At 53.4% G+C, this 21,331-nt stretch overlaps 2 protein-coding genes across 6 annotated transcripts; one reads left to right on the top strand and one right to left on the bottom strand.

The window, feature by feature from the left end:
* Nucleotides 1-45: 45 nt before the first annotated feature.
* On the top strand, nt 46-2,871 carry PRR29 (proline rich 29). 2 transcript variants are annotated; one of them, XM_040640400.1, is made up of 5 exons: nt 46-316; nt 601-676; nt 862-968; nt 1,884-2,116; nt 2,278-2,871. In XM_040640400.1, exons 1-5 carry the CDS (start codon nt 257-259, stop codon nt 2,501-2,503), a joined length of 702 nt encoding a protein of 233 aa, XP_040496334.1. In that variant the 5' UTR covers nt 46-256; the 3' UTR covers nt 2,504-2,871. The 2 variants fall into 2 exon arrangements, with proteins under 2 accessions (XP_040496334.1, XP_040496336.1); XM_040640402.1 differs by lacking the exon at nt 1,884-2,116.
* Nucleotides 2,872-2,935: 64 nt separating this feature from the next.
* Nucleotides 2,936-16,319, bottom strand: ICAM2 (intercellular adhesion molecule 2). 4 transcript variants are annotated; one of them, XM_008693617.2, is made up of 6 exons: nt 16,172-16,319; nt 15,707-15,777; nt 8,168-8,272; nt 6,134-6,397; nt 4,435-4,755; nt 3,417-3,752 (listed from the first exon to the last, which is right to left on the bottom strand). In XM_008693617.2, the coding sequence occupies exons 3-6, from the start codon at nt 8,226-8,228 to the stop codon at nt 3,604-3,606; spliced, it is 795 nt and encodes a 264-aa protein (XP_008691839.1). In that variant the 5' UTR covers nt 8,229-8,272; nt 15,707-15,777; nt 16,172-16,319; the 3' UTR covers nt 3,417-3,603. The 4 variants fall into 4 exon arrangements, with proteins under 4 accessions (XP_008691837.2, XP_008691839.1, XP_040496333.1 ...); XM_008693615.2 differs by lacking the exons at nt 3,417-3,752; nt 16,172-16,319 and adding an exon at nt 2,936-3,299 and having other exon boundaries at nt 15,707-15,868; XM_040640399.1 differs by lacking the exon at nt 8,168-8,272.
* Nucleotides 16,320-21,331: the final 5,012 nt, after the last annotated feature.

Below are 21,331 nucleotides of genomic sequence, written 5' to 3'. Positions count from 1 at the left end.
CCCCCCCCCCCGCCCCCGGCAAGACGCTATGCCGGCCACCCGGGGTGCTGGAGGTGGACGTCCGGCAGAGCGACCCGCCTCCTGGGGGAGGGAGGCCTCGGGGACTCCTTGTCCCAGAGGGGAAGAGAGCAGGAGGTGAGAAAGGAGAGCAGAGCGAGCCCCGAGCACCGCAGTCGGGGAGGGACCTGCGCATGCGTGGGAGGACACTTTGGCGTCGCGCAGGTCGCCTAGGTAACCCTGACCCGCAGGAGCCCGCATGGCCTCCGGCACTGGAGGGAGCTGGGGTCAGCCCCTACCGCAGAGTGCCTCCCTGACGGTGAGAGCTGAGCAGCCTTTTACCGGGGAGGCCTGAGGGATGGCTGATTGGGGAGCCGTCCCTGGAGGGGCCGAACCTTGGAGGGAGTGGGCTGGGTGCGGAGAGCGACCCCAGCCGCAGAGGAGAACCAGGAGGGGAACCAGGAGGCCGTGGGCTGGCGGGGAGGAGAATGAAGCCCCAGCGGAGTGAGGGAGGCCACTCGCGGGGTGCACGGGCGGGGGGTGCGGGAAGTTGGCCCTGATCCCTTGCCCGCCTCGCCTGGCTGAGTCTCCCGTTCCCCCCAGCCCTGGGTGACCGTCCTGCAGCCCGTCGCGTGGGCCGTCCCACCGCCGCCGCCGCAGCCGGGCCGAGTGAAGGAAGGTGAGACTCGGGGCTCACCAGGCTCGTACCCCACTCTGCTTCGCACATTCTCTGGGCGTCCTCGCTGCACCTCCCTTCCGCGCCGTCTGGGGCTGGGCGTTGGGCGGTCGGGGGGTAAGGCCCTGGGATGGGGCGGTGGGCAGGAGGCCTGGTGTGGGCCTGCTGACCCCCCCACCCCGCCCTAGACCTGCTGGAGCTGATGTTGCTGCAGAACGTACAGATGCACCAGCTGCTGCTGAGTGGCCTGGCGGCAGGCACGCTCAACCCGAGCCCAGGCTCTTGCCACCCGCAGGTGCGTCTGCTGGGGGTGGGGTGGAGGTGTGCCGCCAGGGCCTTCCACCTGCAGGTCCAAGGGTGGGGATCCATCTGGGGTGGATCCTGGAGAAAAAGACCCAGCTGGGTCCCTTTGGCATCTGTTATGTGCCAGGCTCCCAAGTCAGCAGCCTCCCTGGGGTGGGAGTCCCCAAATCCAGACCACTCTCGTCTTGTTTTCAAGGTCTCCCTGCAGCGCATCCCCTACTAGACTGCAGGCCCTGAGTCTGCTTGGTGCCTGATACTTATTAGGTGCTCAAGTGATATTTGTTGAAAAAGTGAAAAAAATAAATGAATGACTATGAATACAAGGCGACTTCATCCCCACTGGCACAGGGAGAGGGATAAGGCATGAGCGCACACTCACTGGGGAATGAGGAAAGGCTCCTTGGAGGAGCAGGTGACTTTAGAACCAGCCCTTGAAAACCAGGTAGGATTCTGCCGCTTGGAGGAGGCCAGGTTGTGTCTACCATCCAGGCTGGCAGGAGCTGCCGCTACGCCTCATGCCCTGGCCATCAGGGAGCCCCTGGGATGAGCACCCCATCTTCCTGATGGGGCACGGGTGGGTCCAGGGGCTGGGGGCGAGGCCAGACACAGGTCACTGGACTCCTGACCCTGCTCTGGAGCCATACCTGGATCCTTCCAGTCCCTGCTCGGCCACTTATTAGCTGGGTGACCTTAGACAAGTCGCTCAATCTCTTTGAGCCTCAGTTTTGCCTCCCGCAAAATAAGGAATAGACCTCTCCGAAGTCCCTGGCTTGCCTGCAGTAGCTGCTCAATAAAGGGAAGCCATTTTGTGATGTTCTTCTGGAGAAATTAGAAGAACAGAGAAGTGGGGGTAGGGACGCTGGGTCCTCTATCATCATCCCTCCTCCCCCTTTCCCACAATCCCCAGGTCTACCTGGAGGGTCAACAGGAGGAGAAGGAGGAAGAGGAGGAGGAGGAGATGCAAGCCCAGGAGGAAGGGCCTTTGGTGTTTCATCACCACTACCTGCCCTGCCCGATGCCCATGCTGGGCCCCTCGCTCCCCTGGCCAGTCCCTTTCCTTTCCATCCCCCCACATCAGCCCCACTTGCAGGACACAGCCAGGATTCAGCACTGCCCTCCTGCCTCTGGGAAAAGGGTGGGGTAAGTGAGGCTGGAGGATCTGGGCATTGCCAGGGCCCTGCCCTGGGGCTGGGCTGGAAGAGCTCACCAGGAGCTGGGAGTGGGGTGGGGATACTTCTGGGTGAGACCCCAGAGACCACTTCTGATGGGATGTGGTCTTTCTTTTCTTTTCTCCATGTTAGGAGAACCGTAACCGTGCCCCCACCCCCACCCCCCAGTGCCACAGGCACTGTGGGTGCGGATGTACCCCCTGCTTCAGGTAGGGGGAGGGTGGGTGGGCAGTGGGGCCCAGGCCGGGGATGGGTCAGGAGGCCAGGAGGGCCATGTTGGGGGGCGGGGGAGTGCCTATCATCACTGCTGCAGGCAACTGGCCTGTCCCCTTCCCTTTTGCTCCTTGGGGTCCAGTGAGGCAGCAGGGAGCCAAGATAAGGGTGCTGTCTCTCCCCAGACTACTATGATGCCGAGAGCCTACCATGAGGACAGACACCAGCCCTGGGACCCTGGTAGCTTCACCGCAGAGCTGGAAAGAGCCCTGGAGTCCCCAAGGGCCCCTCTAGTGCCTGGGACTCTGCACTCATGCCTGGCAGCCCTCCCTGCCCAGCCACAGCCAGGCCCCCTCCTGGGTGAATCAAAACTCTCTTCACCACATGGAGACCTTGAACTGGCCTGACATTTGCCCTGAAGTAAAGGCCCCTCTTAGCATCATCCAGGGCTGGGAAGCCCCCGCCAGCGAGGGGTCTGGGGGTCTGGGAACCAGAGCCCTCCCTCGACCTCCTCCACTCACCCCTGTCTGGGATGGCAGTGCTGTGGGGTCTTGGTGGCCTAATGACGGAGCAGGGGTGAGGGGAGGACTGCTTTTATTGTCCAAGGCTCTCTGAAGGCCTAGAGTAAAGGGAGAGAGGCTTGGCTCAGAAGGTCCTGGAGCTGAGCCAGTTCCCTTGGGCCCCACCCTTGCCCCAGGAAGCTGGCTCTTTTGGCAGAAAGAAGTCAGAGCCGTGTCCTGCTCTGAGCGGAGTGGCCTGAGTCCCCCAGCGCCAAGTAGGAACAGAACGTCTCTCTGCCTCCCGGACCAGGGCGTGTCTCCCTCACTGTCCCTCAGGAGAAATTAGTCATTCAGGGCTCCGAGAGGATGGGTGTCTGGTGCCTGGACTGGTCAGCATGGCGGTGCCCCAGGGCTTGGGCTGGCTGGGGCTCTGGAAGGCCCCTGCAAACGAGAGGGTGGAGGGAGGCTTAGGAGCCCTCCCGGGAGAGAAGTCCAGGCCTGGAGGGTGCCTTTCCTGGCCGTGGTGTTCTATCCCAGGAGAAGACATGAGGCACAGGGTTAAGTCCAGGTGTTTATATGCAGACTAGAAAAGGAAATGACCCCGAAGTCCTTGGCTGCTTGGTACAGTCCTGCAGCCAGGGCTGGACCACAATGCTGAGGAGTCACGCTGAGTTCCAGTGGCTGCTGTGGCGGGGGCCGTGCCACTCATGTAGGCTGTGCCCAGTAGGCCCGACCTAGGTCCTACTTAAGCATCTTGTACCCCGTAGGCACCCATCCGCCTCTGGCGCCAGTGCTGGCCCAAGACAAAGCACAGGAGGATGGACGTCACAAACAAGAACAGCAGCACCGACACGACTGAGATGATGACGACCATCTGGTTGTCTGGCCTGGGCTCTGGGGAGGGAGGAGGGGGCAGTGGTCTTAGAAGTCCCCTGGTCCTCGATGCTAGAGCCCAAGGGGGAGGAAGGGTCCCCCTGTCACCCGCCCATGCCTTGTCCATCTTGCAGCCACCTGTGCTGCCGAGATGAATGGCTAATGGTGCAGGATCTTGGGGAAAGGTAGGCTGGGGTCTAGACCAGCAGCCAGCCCTCTGTGAGACCGCGAGGGCTGATGTTCCCCTGCCACCGGCCCTTGGCACCGGTGTACGCTGGCCACCGTGGCCTGGCCAGCGGCGTGGTCCGAGCCAAGCCCCACCCTGGACAGAGCTGAGGGAGCTTCTACCAAACTCTCTGAAGACAGAGAACACCTTGGCCATCAAGAGTCACAGAACGGCAGAGCTCCAGGGGACCTCAGGGCCCAACCTCTGAATGTAGAGAGGGGCCGTGGCCAGAGAGAGGAGGGTGACTTGGTCAAGGTCACGCAGTTCGCTAGTTGCTAAGCAACTAGTTCGGTTATAACATGGGCACTCGGAGAGAGCTTTGGGGACAAGCAAGAGGGAAGCCTCGGGATTCAGCGTGGGGTCCCTGGGTGCCTGCCCCCTGAGCTGGCCCAGGGCGTGCCAAAGGCTCTTTCTTCCCCTAAGTACCAGAAGGCGAATGCCCTCTCCCACCCCTCCCACCCGGGGGGCACTCCTCACCGTAGACCTTGAGCATCTGGGGCTCGGAGACGCCGTGAAGGATGCTGCCGCCGCGAGACCGCAGATCCAGGTGGGCGTGGCACGAGAAGTTGTGGCGGCTGTCTTCCCTGTGAGCCGTGCCGTTGTGCGTGACCGTGGCCCCTCGGGTGCCGTTCTTCTCCCCCGTAAAGGTCTTGTTGCACAGGGCCTCCTTGCCATGGAGCAGGGTGAGAGTGAGGCTCTCCAGGGGCTTCACAGCCGGCACGTGGCACTCGACAGTGAAGGGTCTCCCCGCAGCCACCCACGCGGGCTGTAGCTTCAGCAGCACTTGCTTTGGAGGGTCTGCAAGGAAGGAAGAGGGAGGCTGGTCAGGATGGGGTGCCGTCCCAGCAGCGCCCCCGCCGGCCTGGCCCATTCCCTGGCACCGCAGTGTTCTCGGGCCTCGGCTGGACGTGGGGAGGAAGCGGGCTGGGACCTGGCCTGCTCTAGCATTAGGAGAGGAAGGAGGAAGCAGTTCAGGGTGAAGGATGGATTGGCTGGGAGTTTTACCAACATGGTGTTTTCTGGAATGGACAAGAATGGAGGTGGTCAGAGGGTCTACAAAGAGGAGGTCTAGAAATTGTGCAGCCAACCAGAAACAAAACATTTGGATCTGTCTCCTTCTTCTCCAGAAATCAAACACAAATTTCCATATTAAACCGCTGAATGATTGTATCGAGACTAAGAAGGGAGTGCTCACTGGAACTGGGCCAAGAGTTGTGGGGTCCTCACTTAAGGGGTGGGGGCTGGAGTCAGACCTGCCTTGCTTAGGTAGACCTGCCATCCTTTATCTATTAAACTGGGCCCTCAGTGGTGCCCTGGATTCCCTTTCGAACTAGAATACCTTGCCCCCATCACCCCAAGGTAATACGTTGGATTTAGAACATCTTTCTATTCACTTGATCCACTGATACTGGTCATGGGGAGGACCCAAGCCATACCTTGGTGCCGAGATGTTGAGAGAATCCTGCCCTGTGGGAAGGTCTCCATGGCCTGTGCACAGGTGTGTGTGAGTGATGGTCACACATTTGCCAGGGGCCCTCAGGAATATAAAAGCAGGGCCGCCTGGGTGGCTCAGTCGGTTAAGCATTCAATTCTCAGTTTCGGCTCGGGTCGTGATCGAGCCCTGCGTCCGGCTCCACGCTCACCACCGAGCCTGCTTGGGTTCTCTCTCCCTCTCCCCTCCTTTCCTCCCACCTCTCTCAAATAAATAAATAAATAAATAAATAAATCTAAAAAAAAATACATGTATATATAAAAGCACCAGGCAATGCCTTAACCTCTTCATGAGGCAAAGGGGCGACTGGAGAGCATGGCAGCCCTTCTGTTCATGCTCCGCTATTTGTGGTGGGGTGAGGGGTGTCCGGTGACGGGGCTGCTACTGAGTGGGGGAGGAGACTGTGAGCCCTGCCCGGGAAATGACTTGTAAATCTGTGCAAACCTTGCTTGGATTGCCCTCTGAGCAAGCCTCGGAGCCGGCATGACCAGCAGGCTCAAGGAGGCCAGTGAAGGGTGTGAGCAGATTCTGAGCCCATGGCCGGGGTCCTGCTCCTCATCACCCCAGGAGCCCAGGGAGGTGGGGACCACAGCGAATGCCCAGGAGCAGTAACAGAGTAGCTCTGCAAAATCAGCAGACACGGGCTCTGCCCCAGGGAGGAAGGCCCCGCAGGGCGGCACTCACAGAACACGCTGACATCGAGACTCTTTAGCTTCTGATCCCCGAAGCAGGTGAAGTAGCAGTAGATGACTGTGTCCTGGGAGATGTTGGAGACCAAGTACTGGTTCCATTGAGGTCCGGACTGCAGCAGGCTCTTGGTGAGGGCGGTCTCCAGGCCGCCGGCCTCAGGCTGGGCACAGCTGGTACTACAGTTGACCAACTTGGACCCTCCAGGCTCCACCAGCAGCTGCTCTGGATACATGCGTATCTCGAAGCCCTCTCTAGACCCTGGAAGATCAGAAAGACGGGGCAGCAAATGTCTCTGCTGCCCGGCCCAGGGGACCTGCCCACCACTGGCAGTCTGATCAAGGGGCAGGTGCCCAAGAAGATAGGCCAGAGATGGCCCCTCTGCCGCTCTCCCCTTGTTCAGGTCTTATGTCTTGCCTCGTGTCTAGACGGTGGAGGCTACCCCACAGCGGTCTCCCTGCCTCTGGTCACTCTTCCTCCAGCCTTCAGATGAGTCTTCTCCACGTACATCTTCCATCTCCATGCAGAGGGATCCTATACGACCTTCAAAGCCCAGCCCAAATGTCCCCTCCTCCATGAAGACCTCTCAAAGATGGAGGTGGACTGGGTCCTCTGGACCTCTGTGGCCCTGGGTTCAACCCTTTCCTCCCTCCTTTCCTATCTTCTGCAAATACTTTTTGAATACTTGCTGTGTGCCAGGCACTGTTCTAGGCTCTGACGTCGTAGCAGTGACCAAAGCAGACCAAACCCTGCCTTGCAGAGCTCACATTATCGTTAAGGGACAGACAATACTCAAGTGAAATAGCCGGGCTGTCAGAGGGTGATCAGTGCCTGGGGCAGGAAACCGAGATGGGGAGGAGCTGCCACTTTAATAGGGTGGTCAGCACAGGCCTCACCCAGGCATGGACATTTGAGCAAAGACATGGAAGAGGTGGGTGTGAGCCCTGCAGATACCTGGGGAGCGGGGAGTGTTCCCAGTGTCAAGACCCTGGGTCAAGGTCTTGACCTTGGTGTGCTTGAGGAACGGCAAGATCAAGATGGCCAGAGCTCAGTGAGGAGGAAGGCAGGGGGAGAGGAGTTCAGGAAGGTAACGGGACCCCCTTGCAGATGATTGGTATCCATGCTGACTCTCGCTCAGATGTTTTAGAGCTTCTAGAAGGCAGGGCCCAGATTTCCCTCAGTGCTTAGCACCATGCCCTGTGTGTGATGGACATTCAGAATTATTTGATGCATCAAGATTGGGTCCTCAGAGCTCACCTCCCACTCAGAAGGTCCTTGATCTCAACCAGCTGGGCCTGTCCTGTGCTCCCTCCACAGCAGCATGTCCCCACTCAGCCCTCAGCGAGTGGTATATAATGAAGTGGCAAGAAAGGAGCGTTGCAGGTAGACAGAGCTGAATCCTGAGTTTGCCATGTACCAGCTGTATCACCCTGGGCAAGGTGCTTTCTCTCTCGGAACCTGTTTCTTCATCTGTCAAATGGGCTAGTAATCCCTTTCCTGCAGGGTTGTGGTGAGCTAGCCCTTGAAAAGCACCTGATAGGTTGTCCAAAACAGAGTGCTCAGCACATGCTAGCATTTTCCTTCACAGGGCCCTGACTCCCTGGAGGAGGGTTTGGCTTCCCTTTGATGGTAGTCAAAAGGCCATGTTCTGCTGCCCCCTGCTGTCCCTGGGCCACATCTCAGGAACAGTGGGGCATTCCCTCACCTTCCCTTGAACCCCAGCCTCCCCTCCTGCCTCAAGCCCCCATGCAGCCCACCATTCAGCCTCCACGACCTGCCACTTCCACAGGCCATGAAGCCGTGGGGCCTGTTCAACCTGCCATCCAAAAGGCCAGCTTCCCCACTCCCCCATCCGGGATCATGGGGGAGCCAGGCTGGCACAGTATCCAGTACCCCGGGTGGGCTGCCACTGTGTTCAAAGCCTCAGTGATTTCAGGACCAGCCCCGCCTCCCATGCCTGAAGCCAGGGGGCAGGCAGCCCCCCCTCTGGGCTGGCACGTGCCAAGTCACCAACCCCAGGTACCAGCTCACCTGGGCAGCAGAACAGGGCAAGAAGGGCGGCGGGCAGGCCCCAACAACCAAAAGGGGACATCTCGAGTGGCAGCCACAGGCTCACTGGGAACAGCCGAGGGCCTCCTGGAGGGAGATGGTGGACCCAGGTCAGGGAGTGGTGGCCTAGAGCCACAGCCCGGAACCCCAGCCTTCTGTGAGCTGATGACCACATTTCCTCTCATTATCTGAGAGGTCTTCTGGAAGCCACGTGGAAGGCCAGCTCTCAGAGCTCCAGGCCTGCAGGAACACAGGCAGAGGAAGCTGGGAAGTAGCCGATAAGCTGGGGTATAAGCTGGCCTCTCGCCATGCTGCTGTGCAGGGGGCAGGGTGAGGGACTGGTACGCTTGTATGCGAGGGATGTGCGCGTACATGGGGTTCGGGGCCCTGCATGTGCACAAAGGACAGTGATGCCTACAAGCCCCAGACCTGAGAACCTCAAATCCTACAGGACACATTATCGAGTTCCCTTTTGGGAAGAGAATATCTGAAGTCAGTCCTGTCCAGGACATGCCGTCTCCGTCGCAGAGCAGGCCAGGAGCTGGGCTTCTCTAAGGAGACCCAGGCAGGCAATGGAGGCCCTCCAGTGCACCCCCCCCCCCCCCCCCGCCTGGGCACAGCCACTTAAACCTTAACACCCACCAGGCTTGCAATCTCAACCCACCCTGAACTCAGCTGATAGGGACAACCTGAGGGAAGAGCTCCCACGACAGTCCCCAGCAGCCCGGGCACAGACAGAGGTAATGGGGCTCAGTATGGCTGTAGCCCAAACCCCTAGCCTCCATTTCTAGGGCCTGGCTTATGGTGTCTCCCCCAACCCTTCCAGGCAGGGAGCCTTGGTCTGGGGAGGGGGGGCTCAGGGCCTGAGGCATTGCAGTGAGTTTCTAGGGAGGCTTTGTCAGCTACTGAGGGAATCCCCGGAAGCAGGAGTCCCTGGGGCCAGCAGGGCCTGGGAGAGGCAGGAGAGGAACGGGTCTCCTTGCTTTATCAAGGGGCACCCCAACATCTTCAGGAACACAGTTTGGCTTGCGAGGGTGGAGTGAAGTCGTGCCCTTCTCTTTGGCTGCCGAGGCCAAAGGCTGTCACCACTGTGTGTGGTGGGCAAGGGCTGCTGGTCAGCCTGGATGCAGGGACGTCCCTGGACCGCACTGCTTCGGAGTAATGCGGAGAGAAGACAGAGGAAAGAGCAAGCAGTAACCCCAGCCCGGGGTCTGGTCCATGTGGCGCTGCAGGAAACACTCCTCCAGCCCGCGGGGAGGCGGCGGGTGCAGCCCGGGGCTCAGACAGTGGCCACTGCTGTGGTGGAGACACTGTGGTCGCCACCGGGTCAGAATAATGATGATGATGAGAGCAAGACAGCAAAAATCATAAAGAAAATAATGCAGTAGTGAGCTGACTACAGATCAGCACTGTCATAAGCGCTCTGCCTCTGTGAGGTAGGTAGTATCACTGTCCCCGTCTCACCGATGGGGAAACTGAGGCACAGAACAATTGACTTGCCCAAAGTCACATCCCTGGGAGAGAGTGAAGTATTTATGCGTGAGAGGAAGCCCACAGAGCAGTGGCAAGAGAAGGATTCTTAGAAGCTACATCCCCAGGAGACCCTTGAGAGAGAAACGCAAGACAGCGGAAGGCCAAAGGAAATTGCTGGGAGCTTCCTTGCTGTGACGGGCTGGGCGGGGGTAGTGGTGGTGAGGTGTGTGTGTGTGTGTGTGTGTGTGTGTGTGTCTCATGCCCAGGGAGCTCCGAACAGCTTCTGGAAGGGTCTGTGCCTGTGAATCCCAACAGCACAGTCACCTGGGCCAGCCTGACTCCATCCCCACCGGTGTTCAAGTGAAGCTTCTGGGGCCCACAGGTCCGGCTTTAAGCCCGTCAGCCCCTGTTCCCACCCACCACTTCCTCTCTGATCTCCAGGCATGGGAACATGGCTTTGCATCTGATAGCTTACACATCAACTTCCCCTCCCTCCCTGCCAGGCCGTCTACCCGCGAGGGCAGACGCTGACTCTAGAACCGTCTGCTGTTCCACCGCAGATATGGTAGGTAGTACCCGGTCAACAGCTGATGCCGAATAAGTGTTCAGTAAGAGGAAGGATGGAGGGACGGAGGAGTAAATGAATAGAAGTAGTTTGTCTTGGTGTTCAACCTGGAGAAGATTGGATGGGGGTCTTTCTTTCTGGGTCTGCCCAGCGTACCTTTCTCCTGCTGACATCTCTGCTGGCCCTCAAGCTGCGGAGCTGGGCTGAACACCCAACAAGGCCGATCAGGGCCCCTCACCCCCCAAGGATGGGCCCTCAGAGTGAAGCCCAGGCAGTGGTTTTCCTGGGACTCTCTGAACGGAACTGGTAGGAACAAGCCCTTCCCTTTCTGATCCTAACAGCGGGCACCCCTGAGCCAGCAGCTGTCCGCGCTTATGACCCCAGCCAGTGAAGAAGCTGAGAGAAAGGAACTTGACTCAGTGGTGGCGGGAAGTTGACCCCGAATTGTCCCAGGCCAAGTGCTGGCTGGCTGGAGGAGCTGGTGATGACTTTGTGTGGCAGAAATGAAAAAGCTTTCTAGGCTGGAAGGGTCTGGCCCTTCAAACCTGCCCATGGGAGTCAGGGTCCTTGTGTACCCGGAGTTACTTGGAGCCCTGTTCTGCCTCACAGAACTTTTGGGGCAGAACGGGAAGGCGGTGGGGGGGAGGGCAGGGGGGAGTGCCGTACTTGCATGAGGCCGCAAGGCCTTCTGGGAAAGAGAATGAAGTGGATTCGGGGCCGGATGATCAGACCCTAGAAGGCCAGGATGGATGCTTCCAACAAAGAGGGAAGGCCACCGCTTCCTGTCACCAAGAAGTTGCTCAGGGATGAGAGGAACCAGACCATCATGTAGACAAGAGAAGAAATTCATGCTCCTTCTTGGAGAGCTGCTCCACCACCAAATACTCCCTGCCTTACTCTTCAGGTCTCTGAGTTCTCCAGCGAAGGGGTCAATAAAGCTGGAAGAGTTAAGATGGTCTGGAAGATACAAGAGGACTTGAGAGGAATGGAGATTGGTTTGGGGAGTGAACGCATCTCTTCACAGGGCTGGGAAGGGTTTTGTCATGACTGGGTCTGAATCCAGTGACTCCTCTTCTGTTCCCAGCAAAACCCGTCTTTCAAGAACCAAGATGAGAGAAAGACACAGATAAACAGAGACTGAGAGAGTTTACCCCCAACATACCTCCACTAAAGGAACTTCTAAAAGTGTGCGTCCAGAAGAAAAAAGGATTGCGGGACAGTTTTCTATGCAAGAAGAAAGCACGAGAAAACAAAATGGCAAACGAATATGGAAAATAAATATGTAATATTTGTAATATTTAATTTGAGAAGTCTTAAAAAGTTCAAAGCTGAAATACTGGGCAATGATATTTAAGAGGATTACAGTTAAAGCTTTTTAAACTCTGCGTTGTTCAGGAGGGAGGATAGCCTTTAAGTTATAATGAGCACGGTAAAATTTCAAGAAAAACCAGCAGAGAGAGAGTGTTTAAGTTCCAAACCACTAGAGAAGGTTAAAATGGCATGAAAACAACCTTCTATCAAAAGAATTAAAGGAGAAAAGCATGGAAGAAGAGGGACAAATGTAAATTTTTAAGAAGATCGTATTAAGAAGTCCAAATTTATAATAATCACAATAAGATGAAAAATTTAACTGTGGTTAAAAGAAAGAGATCTTCAGATAGATTTTTTTTTAATCCTTGCCCTGAGGCGGCACCTGGCTGGCTCAGTCAGTGGGAGCATGAGACTCTTAATCTCGGAGTCATGAGTTCAAGCCCTATATTTGGCGCAGAGATTACTTAAAAATAAAATCTTAAAAGAAAGATTTAAAAAAAAAAATCCTTGCCCTGTGTTAATCTATTCCTGTCTGGTGTCTGGACTTAATGCAAGGACAATGCCTTGTATTCATAAATCAGTCACAACAGAACAGCCAGGAAGAGGAATAGTGCGTGGGCCTGCTACCTTTATAAATCCTCAAACTCTTAATGTGATTCAGGGCGATTCCCTTGGAAACGACAAGATCTCATGTGACTTGCATGACCTGGATAGGTTCCCTCTGGTGTCCCGGAGACCTGCTTTTCCTGCACACACAACTCAGGTCTGAGGCACTTTAGCTCTAGGCAGCTCACAGACAGACCACGCCTGCGCGTTTGTCAGACGTGGGTCGGAGGTGTCGGACTGAGAAGACGGATAACGTATGGATGGCAGCCCTCCTGACAGGAAGCGGAAACGGAGGGACTTTCCAAGTTGGAGAGAGAGGGTTTGGAAGGCAGTAACCTCTTGTGTCCTCCTCTGCTTAGATTTCTGGTGATACACCCTGTCACAAGGGTACTTCCCTCTGCCTTTTCTCAGCAAATCTTGATTTCCGATTACTAAGAGAAGGGGGGTAAGGAACGGGAAACTACGTTTAGTTGATGTGTATTCTCCGCTACGGACTGAAGTGAGGTTTTATTTAATTTTCATACAAAAATAAGGAACCATTCTACATTCTGATTATGCATTTGAGGAAGCAGGGCTCAGGTGAATTAATGATATGCCTAGGTCATGGCACTATTAAGTGACAGAGCGAGATGAGAACTTAGGAAACATCAGTGGTTGCCGGGGGCTGGGGAGAAGCGTCGGGTGAGTAGGCAGAGAACAGGAGTTTTAGGGCATGGAATGTACCACACCAAGAGGGAACACAAACGGAATTACGGACTTTGGGTGCCAGAGATGTGCCCGTGTAGGGGCGTCTGGGTGGCACAGCGGTTAAAGCGTCTGCCTTCGGCTCAGGGCGTGATCCCGGCGTTATGGGATCGAGCCCCACATCGGGCTGCTTCTTCCTCTCCCACTCCCCCTGCTGTGTTCCCTCTCTCGCTGGCTGTCTCTATCTCTGTCAAATAAATAAATAAAATCTTAAAAAAAAAAAAAAAGTTGCACTTCAAGGGAGATGGATAGCCTTGAATTCTTGTATTAGAAAAAAAGTCAGAAATTAAGTGTTCAATATGGGTAAGTAGTCACAAAGTTAGAAAAAGAACAGCAAAGGAAACCCGAAAGTGACTCAAAAGGGAATCAAGAGCAGAAATCAAAGTAAACAAAACAACAAAGTAAATGCGAAAGGGAATAATAAAGAGCAAAAACCAACAAAATAGAAAACAAAGATACGTAGACAGGATTAATAAAACCAAAAGTTCTTTGGAGAAACTAACAGCATGGGCAAATCTCTGGTGAAATCTACTTAGAAACAAAAGAAGGCTCAAGTCACGGTGATTAGGAATGAAAATGGGAACATAGCTACAGGATTACAATGAAGACAGTACAAATTTATGGAAACAGAAGGTCAATGTGGTTGCCAGTGGTTGGGGGGAGGGGAAGTGACTTGTTTCATCGGCATAGTTTCAGTTTCACAAGATGAAAACACTCTGGGGATTGGCTGCCAAACAGCGTGAATGCACTTAACCGATTCTACACTGAAAAACGGTTAAGATGGTAAATTTTGTTATGTGTATTTTACCACAATTAAAAATTTTAAAAGACTATAAATGACTTATGCCCCTCCCAAAAAGAAACAAAGCAGACCAAATCTTAGAAAAATATAATTTACCAAACTTGATTTGAGAAGAAATAAAAAGTCCGAATGGTTCTAGAACTATTGAAGAAACTGAATCCATAATTTAAAATCTTCCCACAAAGAATATACTGGTCCAGAGAGTATTCACAAGTTTAAGTAGAGATAATTCTAATTTTATCAAAACTCTCCCTGAGAATGGAAAAAGCAGGAACACTAACTCTTTCTATGAGGCCAGGGTAACCTTAACATCAAACTGAGGCCAGTTCAGGATGAGAAAGAAAGTTTAGAGGCCAATCTCACTCATGAACATAGATGCAACAATTACACGAAAAATGCTAGCCAACCAAATCTAGCAGTGTGTAAATATATTTATCACATTCAAATTGAGCTTCTCTCGGGTATGCAAAAATGGTTTAACAGTAGAAGAAAACCTACACATATCATTTATTATGTTGGCAATAGAAGACTTTGGTGCCTATGTCACATCACCTCTGCCCTCCTCTGATATCAGCAGTACTTACTGTGGATAATTTCGGGCAAGCTTAGACTCATCTTACCCTGCAGTGTCCCACTTCATGTTTATACCATGTTTCTTTTTGCTTCTTGCCTCAGAGTCTTCTTCAGTGCTCGAGGAGCCACTTATTAGCCTGCTAAGTGGTTTCTAAAAGTGGGAGAGAAGTTCCCTAAGATGTAGCCCTCAACCAGTGAAGGACAGAGCTGGTGGATAGGAGCTCCGGCCTCTTTCTTCTCCTTCGGCAACTGTGGGAGGCATCTAGAAGGATTCCCCAAGGTCCCAGAGAGTTAGGCTCCCTTTGCCTGCTGCCATGACATCAGTCAAACACCTTTAACTGGCGTTTCTTCCTTCCCTGCGCGGTCCCCCTGCTCCTTGACTCCCTGCTTTCTGGGGTCACCTCTTAAATAACCTACCTGAACTCAAGTCCTTGTTCCAGGTTCTGCCTTTAAAGGAGCTCAAACTAAAAACTTACATTAACAGATTTAAGAAGAAAAGCATAGGATCATCCAGAAAAAAAAAAAAAATCCTTTCAATATCCTTTCATGAAAAAGATCTTAGCAGATTGGAAGGAAAACTTTTTTTTAAGATTTCATTTTTAAATAATCTCTATACCTAATGTGGGGCTCGAACTCACAACCCTGAGATCAAGAGTCACATGCTCCACCGACTGAGCCCGCCAGGTACCCCTAGAAGGAAACTTCTTTAAACTGGTAAAGAGAACTTGACAAAAATCTTATGCATATATTATATTTAATGAGTAAATCTTGGGAGCATTTCCTATAAAAGCAGGAACCAGATGAGGCTGCCCACTCTCTTTGCTATTTTTAATATTGCTCCAGAGGTCCTAGACAGACTATCGGTATTTTCATATGATATGATTGCCTGGTTAGAAAATCCGAAAGAATGATCAGACAAGTTGATTCAAAATAACAAGGGATTTTAGCAAGGCAACTAGGTAGCAGATCAATATCCAAAAATAAGTTGCTTTTATGTCTATCAGTAACATACAATAATATAATTTTAAAAGCACACCATTTATAGCAGCAGTAAAAGAGGAATAAATAGCAAAACCTGTATAAGAAAGTTATAAAAGAGATTCATCAGGAACCCCACATGCAATCCCAAGAGGAAGGGGACCATCCCTTTCTCTCTGCATCCGCTCGGAGCACAGTTCCGACGGCTCAGGCCTCACCCACGTGGGCCCACGGACAAGAAGGCAGCCCCATGCTTCTAAATCTGTCACCTGATGACAGAGCAGGAGAGGAAGCAGGAGGACAAAAACAGGAAACAACCATAAAAGCAAGGTCAAGATCTCTGCCCGCTTTCCCCTCAGTTCCCAGGGAAACAGGCCAAGAGAGGGGAAGGGACTAGAAGTCAGGCCTTGACAGTCCATCGGAATCCCCTTCCAGGCTGCCAAGAGGGAAGGGAGAGGCGTGACCTTACCCGTCGTCGTCTGCCGATGGGAGGACTGTGCTGGGCGGCAGGGGAAGCAGGGCGGCCCGGGGTCCGGTGGCCTGGAGAGGTGAAAGGGGACAAGGTGATCCCACCTCTGCGGTTGTGTGGTTCCGCGTGTGTGAAGTTAGACTCCGCCCGCCCCTCTCACGCCGGAGTCACGTGCTTTCCTGTGGCAGGCTCCCCCCTCAGACGAACCTCACTTTCAGACCACTCCTGTTTTTATTTTTTTTAAACTGGCAAAATGCACGCAACAGAAAAGCTACCATTTTAACCGTTTTTAGGGCGCCGTGCCGTGGCCTTCGGGTACATCCACACTGTCCTGCAATCATCACCGCCCCCCCGCCTCCAGAATGTTATCATCTTCCCAAACTGAAACTCCGTCCCATTAAACGCTAACTCCCGGTCCCAAACCCCTCCCAGCCCCTGGCAGCCACTGCTCTGTCCCGTCTTTACAAATCTGATCACTCCAGGAGCCGCATAGCAATGGGATCCAACAGTATCTGTCCTTTAGTGAGCGGCTTGTCATCCGCAGGATGTCCTCAAGGACCGTCCATGTCAGAGTCGGTGTCAGAATCTGCTTCCTTCTTAAGGCCGAGTAACACTGTGCCGCGTGGGCACACCGCCGTTCCCTATCTGTTCATTGGTTGATGGGCACCTGGGTCCCTCCCACCCTTTGGCTACTGTGCATAACGCTGCTATGGACGTGGGCACGGGTACCTCCTCGAGGCCCTGTTTTCAGCTCTTCGAGGTGTAGACCCCTTAAGTGGAATTACCGAGTCATAGGATAGTTCTAGGTGCAAGTTTTTGAGAAATTGCTGAACGATCTCCCCCCACTCTCTGTTTGGATGTGCAGTGTCTGTGCCGCTGGGAGCCTCTGATGAGCGGACAGTACCAGGATGGGCTGCCTGTTGTCCCCCTGCAGGAGGGCTTGTCACTGTCACAGAGCTGGGTCTTCCCTGTATTGACATGCCCTGCCATGAGAAACTTCTGTTTGTGACTAAGAACCATCGCTTTCGCTTTCTCAGATCTTGCCACATTTGCCACCTCACTTAGCAATTTAAAAAAAACCCCAGGGGCGCCTGGGTGGCACAGCGGTTAAGCGCCTGCCTTCAGCTCAGGGCGTGATCCCGGCATTATGGGATCGAGCCCCACATCAGGCTCATCCGCTATGAGCCTGCTTCTTCCTCTTCCACTCCCCCTGCTTGTGTTCCCTCTCTCGCTGGCTATCTCTGTCAAATAAATAAATAAAATCTTTAAAAAAATAAAAATAAAAAAAAATTAAAAAAACCCCAAAGACAACGAACCCTAGCAGAGTGGTTTTGTAGCAATAGGCAGAGAGCATCAAAGCCAGGGGCAGAGGTGGGTGCTGGGCAGGGCATCTCGCTCCCACAAGCCAGCCCCACATACCATTTAAATACCTGGCTTAGCAAAGTCACAAATTGGATCACGTGAGAGACCACGGGGCAGTCAAGGCCACGAACGCTGAGGGTCTGTTGAGTTCTGGAACAATCTCTCGGTATTTTTGTGCATCACTGTCTTCACAAAAGTTCTTTTTGGAACCTCCCTGTCACACTGCTGGTGAAACAAAGCCAAGGTAGGATGTTGGGTGGGAGGGCATCAAGGCCCAAGACTTGGAGGAGCCCACGTGACTTGAAACTTTTGATGGTATCTGTCATAGACACAAATTAGGATGCATGTCTCACTTGCAATTTCCCTAGGAGTTATGTCTGGACTTGGTCCTTTTTGAGGGGGACCCCTCCTTCCTCTACCCTAGAAGGTTTTCTAAGGAGCTTCTGTCCTCTTACTCGACCCCACTTTCCTGCCAAATGATTGGTCCAAGTTGGCATCACGGTACCCCACCTTCAGGTCTTACCTTGAGGGATTTTGGTGGTGGTGGTGTTTAACCAGTTGGGGAAAGAGCCTTTTCCTGCCTGGTTGCAGAGTTCAGAGGACAGGTGCTACCTGAGGCTATCCCCTCATTCACAGGAAAGGGGGGAATCTGTAGAAGGTGAGGAGGTCAAAATGCACAGGGAAGAGGTGAAAACGTTCTGATGGTGTTCCAGCCCCTGGTTCCAGCCATTCCTGAGGCCTGTCCCTGAAGGTTGGTTTCCATGAGCCTATCCTTTCGCCAGTTTTGCTTAAGCCAGTGTCAGCTGGTTTCTGCCCTGTGCAACCAGAGTCTGGAGTAAGGAACCATGAATCATGCCGGAGAAACTGATCAGTCAACCAAGGAAAGTTCCAGAATAAAACTGCACATGCTTGGATTGGCTCTGGCACCAGTGGCTTAATTTGGTCCTGGGTCTTCACAACAAGAGGGTGGGTGAAAAGGCATCAATGTTTGAAGACATCTCCACATGCATTTTGGCTCAAGCATGTATTATGTATTATTAGGAAGTAATACAGCATTCTGGTGGTTGCTTTTTGACTTCTCAGTTGGTGAAAACAACATTGCATTGAACTGAGGAAAATACAAGCGTGTAAGCAGTTCACTGTAGATTACTGAGCCTCACATAAGGGTCCTTCCTAATTCAGACTTGCTGTTTTGTCAGAGACAGCATCTTCCCGCATTTGGGCACTCCTCAGACCAGGGGAGGAAAGAGGGGAATGCATGGGTTGTCTGAGCAAGATATGTGGGATCTGTGGCAGGAGCCCCCACAGGGCCCCTCCTGGCTCACAAGGCATCAGGCCCCAGAATCACTAATCAGAACCAGGACTGGAATAATCTAGTGCTGGGAGGGAGGCCGGCAGGACCTCCCTCCTGGCTGAGTGTGACCTTGGGGACCCAAGCTTGCTTTCAGAAGGGGTGCAATGAGAGAAGGGGCTCAGGAAGTAGGCTTGAGCTCCGGCATTTACAGTGGCTCTCATCAACCGTCCCCTGTCCAGCGGGGTCTAGACCTGGTCCCCAGCACTGTTTCTGATTCTCCTAAAATATGGTGATACTGGAATTTCAGATAAATTACTTTTGGTATGTCTCAAGCATTGCATATTGTAACAGCTGCATCTTGTGTATGGATATATTGTGTTTTTTAAGCTCTCTGGGTCATTCCAAGGTGCACAGTGCTGAGCACCAGCACACGGGGTGGAAAAGCAGAAACGTGGGTGAGAAGTCCAGAAGTACGCAGGAGCAGATGCATGAAGGCATGGTCCCCTTTGGTGCTATGGGGAAGGCAGGGGTCAATTGGGGGCACAGAGCACAGAGGGTGAAGAGGCAGCAAAGTGCTCTGCAAATCCCCAAGCGTGAGCTGAGGAAGGGAAAGGCCAAGGCGGTCCCTCTTCAGAAGGATGGGTGACGCCTTTTGTACTGTGAACAGCATCACACTCCGTCTGGATGCCAAACTTGACGGAAGCCTGGCTGTGAAGCCCCCCAAAGCCATCTCAGCTAGGGCAGCTTTTAGCAGTAGAGATGCTGGGCCCACCTCACAACTGTCTGATTATAACCCTGTGCGCCTGCGTTAAAGGCTGTGCAGACGGTCCTGATGCCTCATTTGGGTCCATCTCTGACCTGCGACCCCCAACTTCTGTTTCTGCCCCCCACCATTTTGTAGCTTCTGGGGCAGATCCCATTTCGTGTCTATTTCCTTCCCTTCGCTGCTGGGTTTCTGGTGCCCTCTTCTCAGCCTCTAAGAGCGAGCTCGGGAAATGCTTGTTGTTAAACTTAGGGACTTGGTTTTATGAGACACGAGCAAGTGCCCTCAAATTTTAGCATGCATCAGCACGGAGAGCCCTATCCCCAGCGTTGTTCACTCAGCCGGTCTGGCATGAGGCCCGAGAATTTGTATTCCTAGAAGTTCCCAGGTGATGCGGATGCTTCTGGTCCCGAGACCACACAGTTTTAGCAAGACTGAGAAAATGCTCTCCGTTTAAATAAAGTCAAGGGAATCACAACAACAAGTAGAAACAGAGATTCAGAGTAGAAATGCTGACCAGGTCCTTGGAAGGCTAGTGCTTCATAGACTCACCAGCCTATAGGCCAAAGGATGGAGAGACGGTGGGGTCACTCTGGTGGATTCTCTGCACAGCTCCTTGCTGGCTCTGTGACCTTGGGCAGGTTGCCTAACTTCTTTGAGCTTCAATTTGCCTATCTGTCACATGCAGAAAATACTGACAGCCAACATTTCTGCTGGGCTTACTCTGTATGGATATTGAGTTGAGTAGTTGGTGGGTGGCTTATGACCTGGCATGTAGCGGCAACGAGAGGCCACATGAAGATTATTCCAGGCAATTGGGATCCCACATCTAAGCTCTAAGGTCCTCTCGCCCACCTTAGAGCCCCCTCGAAGGGCTTCTGGGTGGAATAAACGTGATGATTTGTAAAGCACTAACTCGGAGCCTGGTGCGTGATAATCACCTGACCGAGTTTATGGTAGTTGTTACAACTGGTGCCTGGACAGGCACCTATCTGTGTCCTTGTAGGTTGAGCTCAAGGACAGCCTAGTACCTGTCTTGACTGCTGTGTGGACCCGCAGTCAGATCCCAAGATCATCCATAGTATGTTACATGTTAAATCCTCGAGTGAGAAGAGCTTGTGAATATGCATTACTCTCATGAAGGACTTGAGTTGTTTACAAAACCAGGTCCTTTGGCCTTCTTTTTGGATCCCAGTCTCTTCTCACAGGGAGCGGCCCCACAGAGTGGGGAGGAGGAGCAGTGGCTGCACTCAGAACAGGGGACAACGCAGGATGCTGGGGTCCAGGAGGAAACGAGGCTGCACACGGGCGCCATCTAGTGGCCGAAGTGACAAGGGTCCTGCGGCTCGGTCTGAAAAGCACAATTAAGTTCTCCCAATGGCGTGGCAGGGGTAGATCACATTTCTTTGCAATCGCAAGGAAGCTGGAAATGGGCTGGGATCCTGATCTATATAGATGCAGCAAATTTACCCAGAACCACCCAACAGCCAAAGAGCTGACAGAGGGCGAACTGAGAGGGTCTCTCACAGAAGGAAGATTGACTTTTCTCTGGAAAACATGGATGTCAGGGCAGGCACCTGCTGTCCTTTTCTTCCTTTCACCTTTACTGCAAGGGGGAGAATAAACTGAGATGCTTGACTAGGAACCCAGATGGGGAAACGAACTGCTTCCTTAGGAAACACGCCAAAGGCAGCTCCTCGGCTTGTTGGAAAAGCAAAGGCAAAATCCAAGCATGTGTGAGGTTATTTTCTGGTTTTACTGTGAGGTTGTTCTCTTTTGGGGCCTGAATGTTAGATTAAGAGATATTTGAATATGATTAGAGATTATTTTTTTAAAAATTAGATACTCTCAGCTGTTTGTGTTTTTTCAATGGTTCTGATTTGCATATTCTTTCTGTACATGGGACCCGCTGCAGGGTCCGGGCCCAGCGGCAGCGATAGGACCTCAGGGGGCTGGTGCTGGGGCTTGGATCTGGCTTCCCTGTTCCCCTCACAGCTGTGCGGGCTCTCCAGCCACAAGGAGACCACCCAGCCGGTCAGGTTCTGTTGCAACAACGGAGAACCGCCTCAGTTCCTCTGCTGGTGTAGAAGAGGGCCTCAGCTGCTGATAAAGTCAAGGCCCCAAACCTCCCGGGGGGCCCCATGTCCCTTCTGGCTGCTGAGCAACTTTCTGTCGTTCGGATCACAACCTGAAGGCACGTTACCAC

The sequence above is a fragment of the Ursus maritimus genome, unplaced genomic scaffold, assembly GCF_017311325.1.
Source record: "Ursus maritimus isolate PB19 unplaced genomic scaffold, ASM1731132v1 scaffold_24, whole genome shotgun sequence".
NCBI classification, from domain to species: Eukaryota; Metazoa; Chordata; class Mammalia; order Carnivora; family Ursidae; genus Ursus; species Ursus maritimus.
The sequence above is the reverse complement of the archived record's forward strand: the minus strand, read 5'-3'. Positions and strand labels throughout refer to the sequence as shown.

What these genes read in the sequence shown, in the direction of transcription:
- PRR29 (XM_040640400.1), top strand. Translation starts at nt 257, where the DNA reads ATGGCCTCCGGCACTGGAGGGAGCTGGGGTCAGCCCCTACCGCAGAGT. An exon ending in CAGGCTCTTGCCACCCGCAG is followed by an intron (nt 969 to 1,883) that starts GTGCGTCTGCTG and finishes CACAATCCCCAG; the next exon opens with GTCTACCTGGAGGGTCAACA. An exon ending in GCCTCTGGGAAAAGGGTGGG is followed by an intron (nt 2,117 to 2,277) that starts GTAAGTGAGGCT and finishes TCTCCATGTTAG; the next exon opens with GAGAACCGTAACCGTGCCCC.
- ICAM2 (XM_008693617.2), bottom strand. Translation starts at nt 8,228, where the DNA reads ATGTCCCCTTTTGGTTGTTGGGGCCTGCCCGCCGCCCTTCTTGCCCTG. An exon ending in TGCCCTGTTCTGCTGCCCAG is followed by an intron (nt 6,398 to 8,167) that starts GTGAGCTGGTAC and finishes CTGATCTTCCAG; the next exon opens with GGTCTAGAGAGGGCTTCGAG. An exon ending in TCTCGATGTCAGCGTGTTCT is followed by an intron (nt 4,756 to 6,133) that starts GTGAGTGCCGCC and finishes CCTTCCTTGCAG; the next exon opens with ACCCTCCAAAGCAAGTGCTG.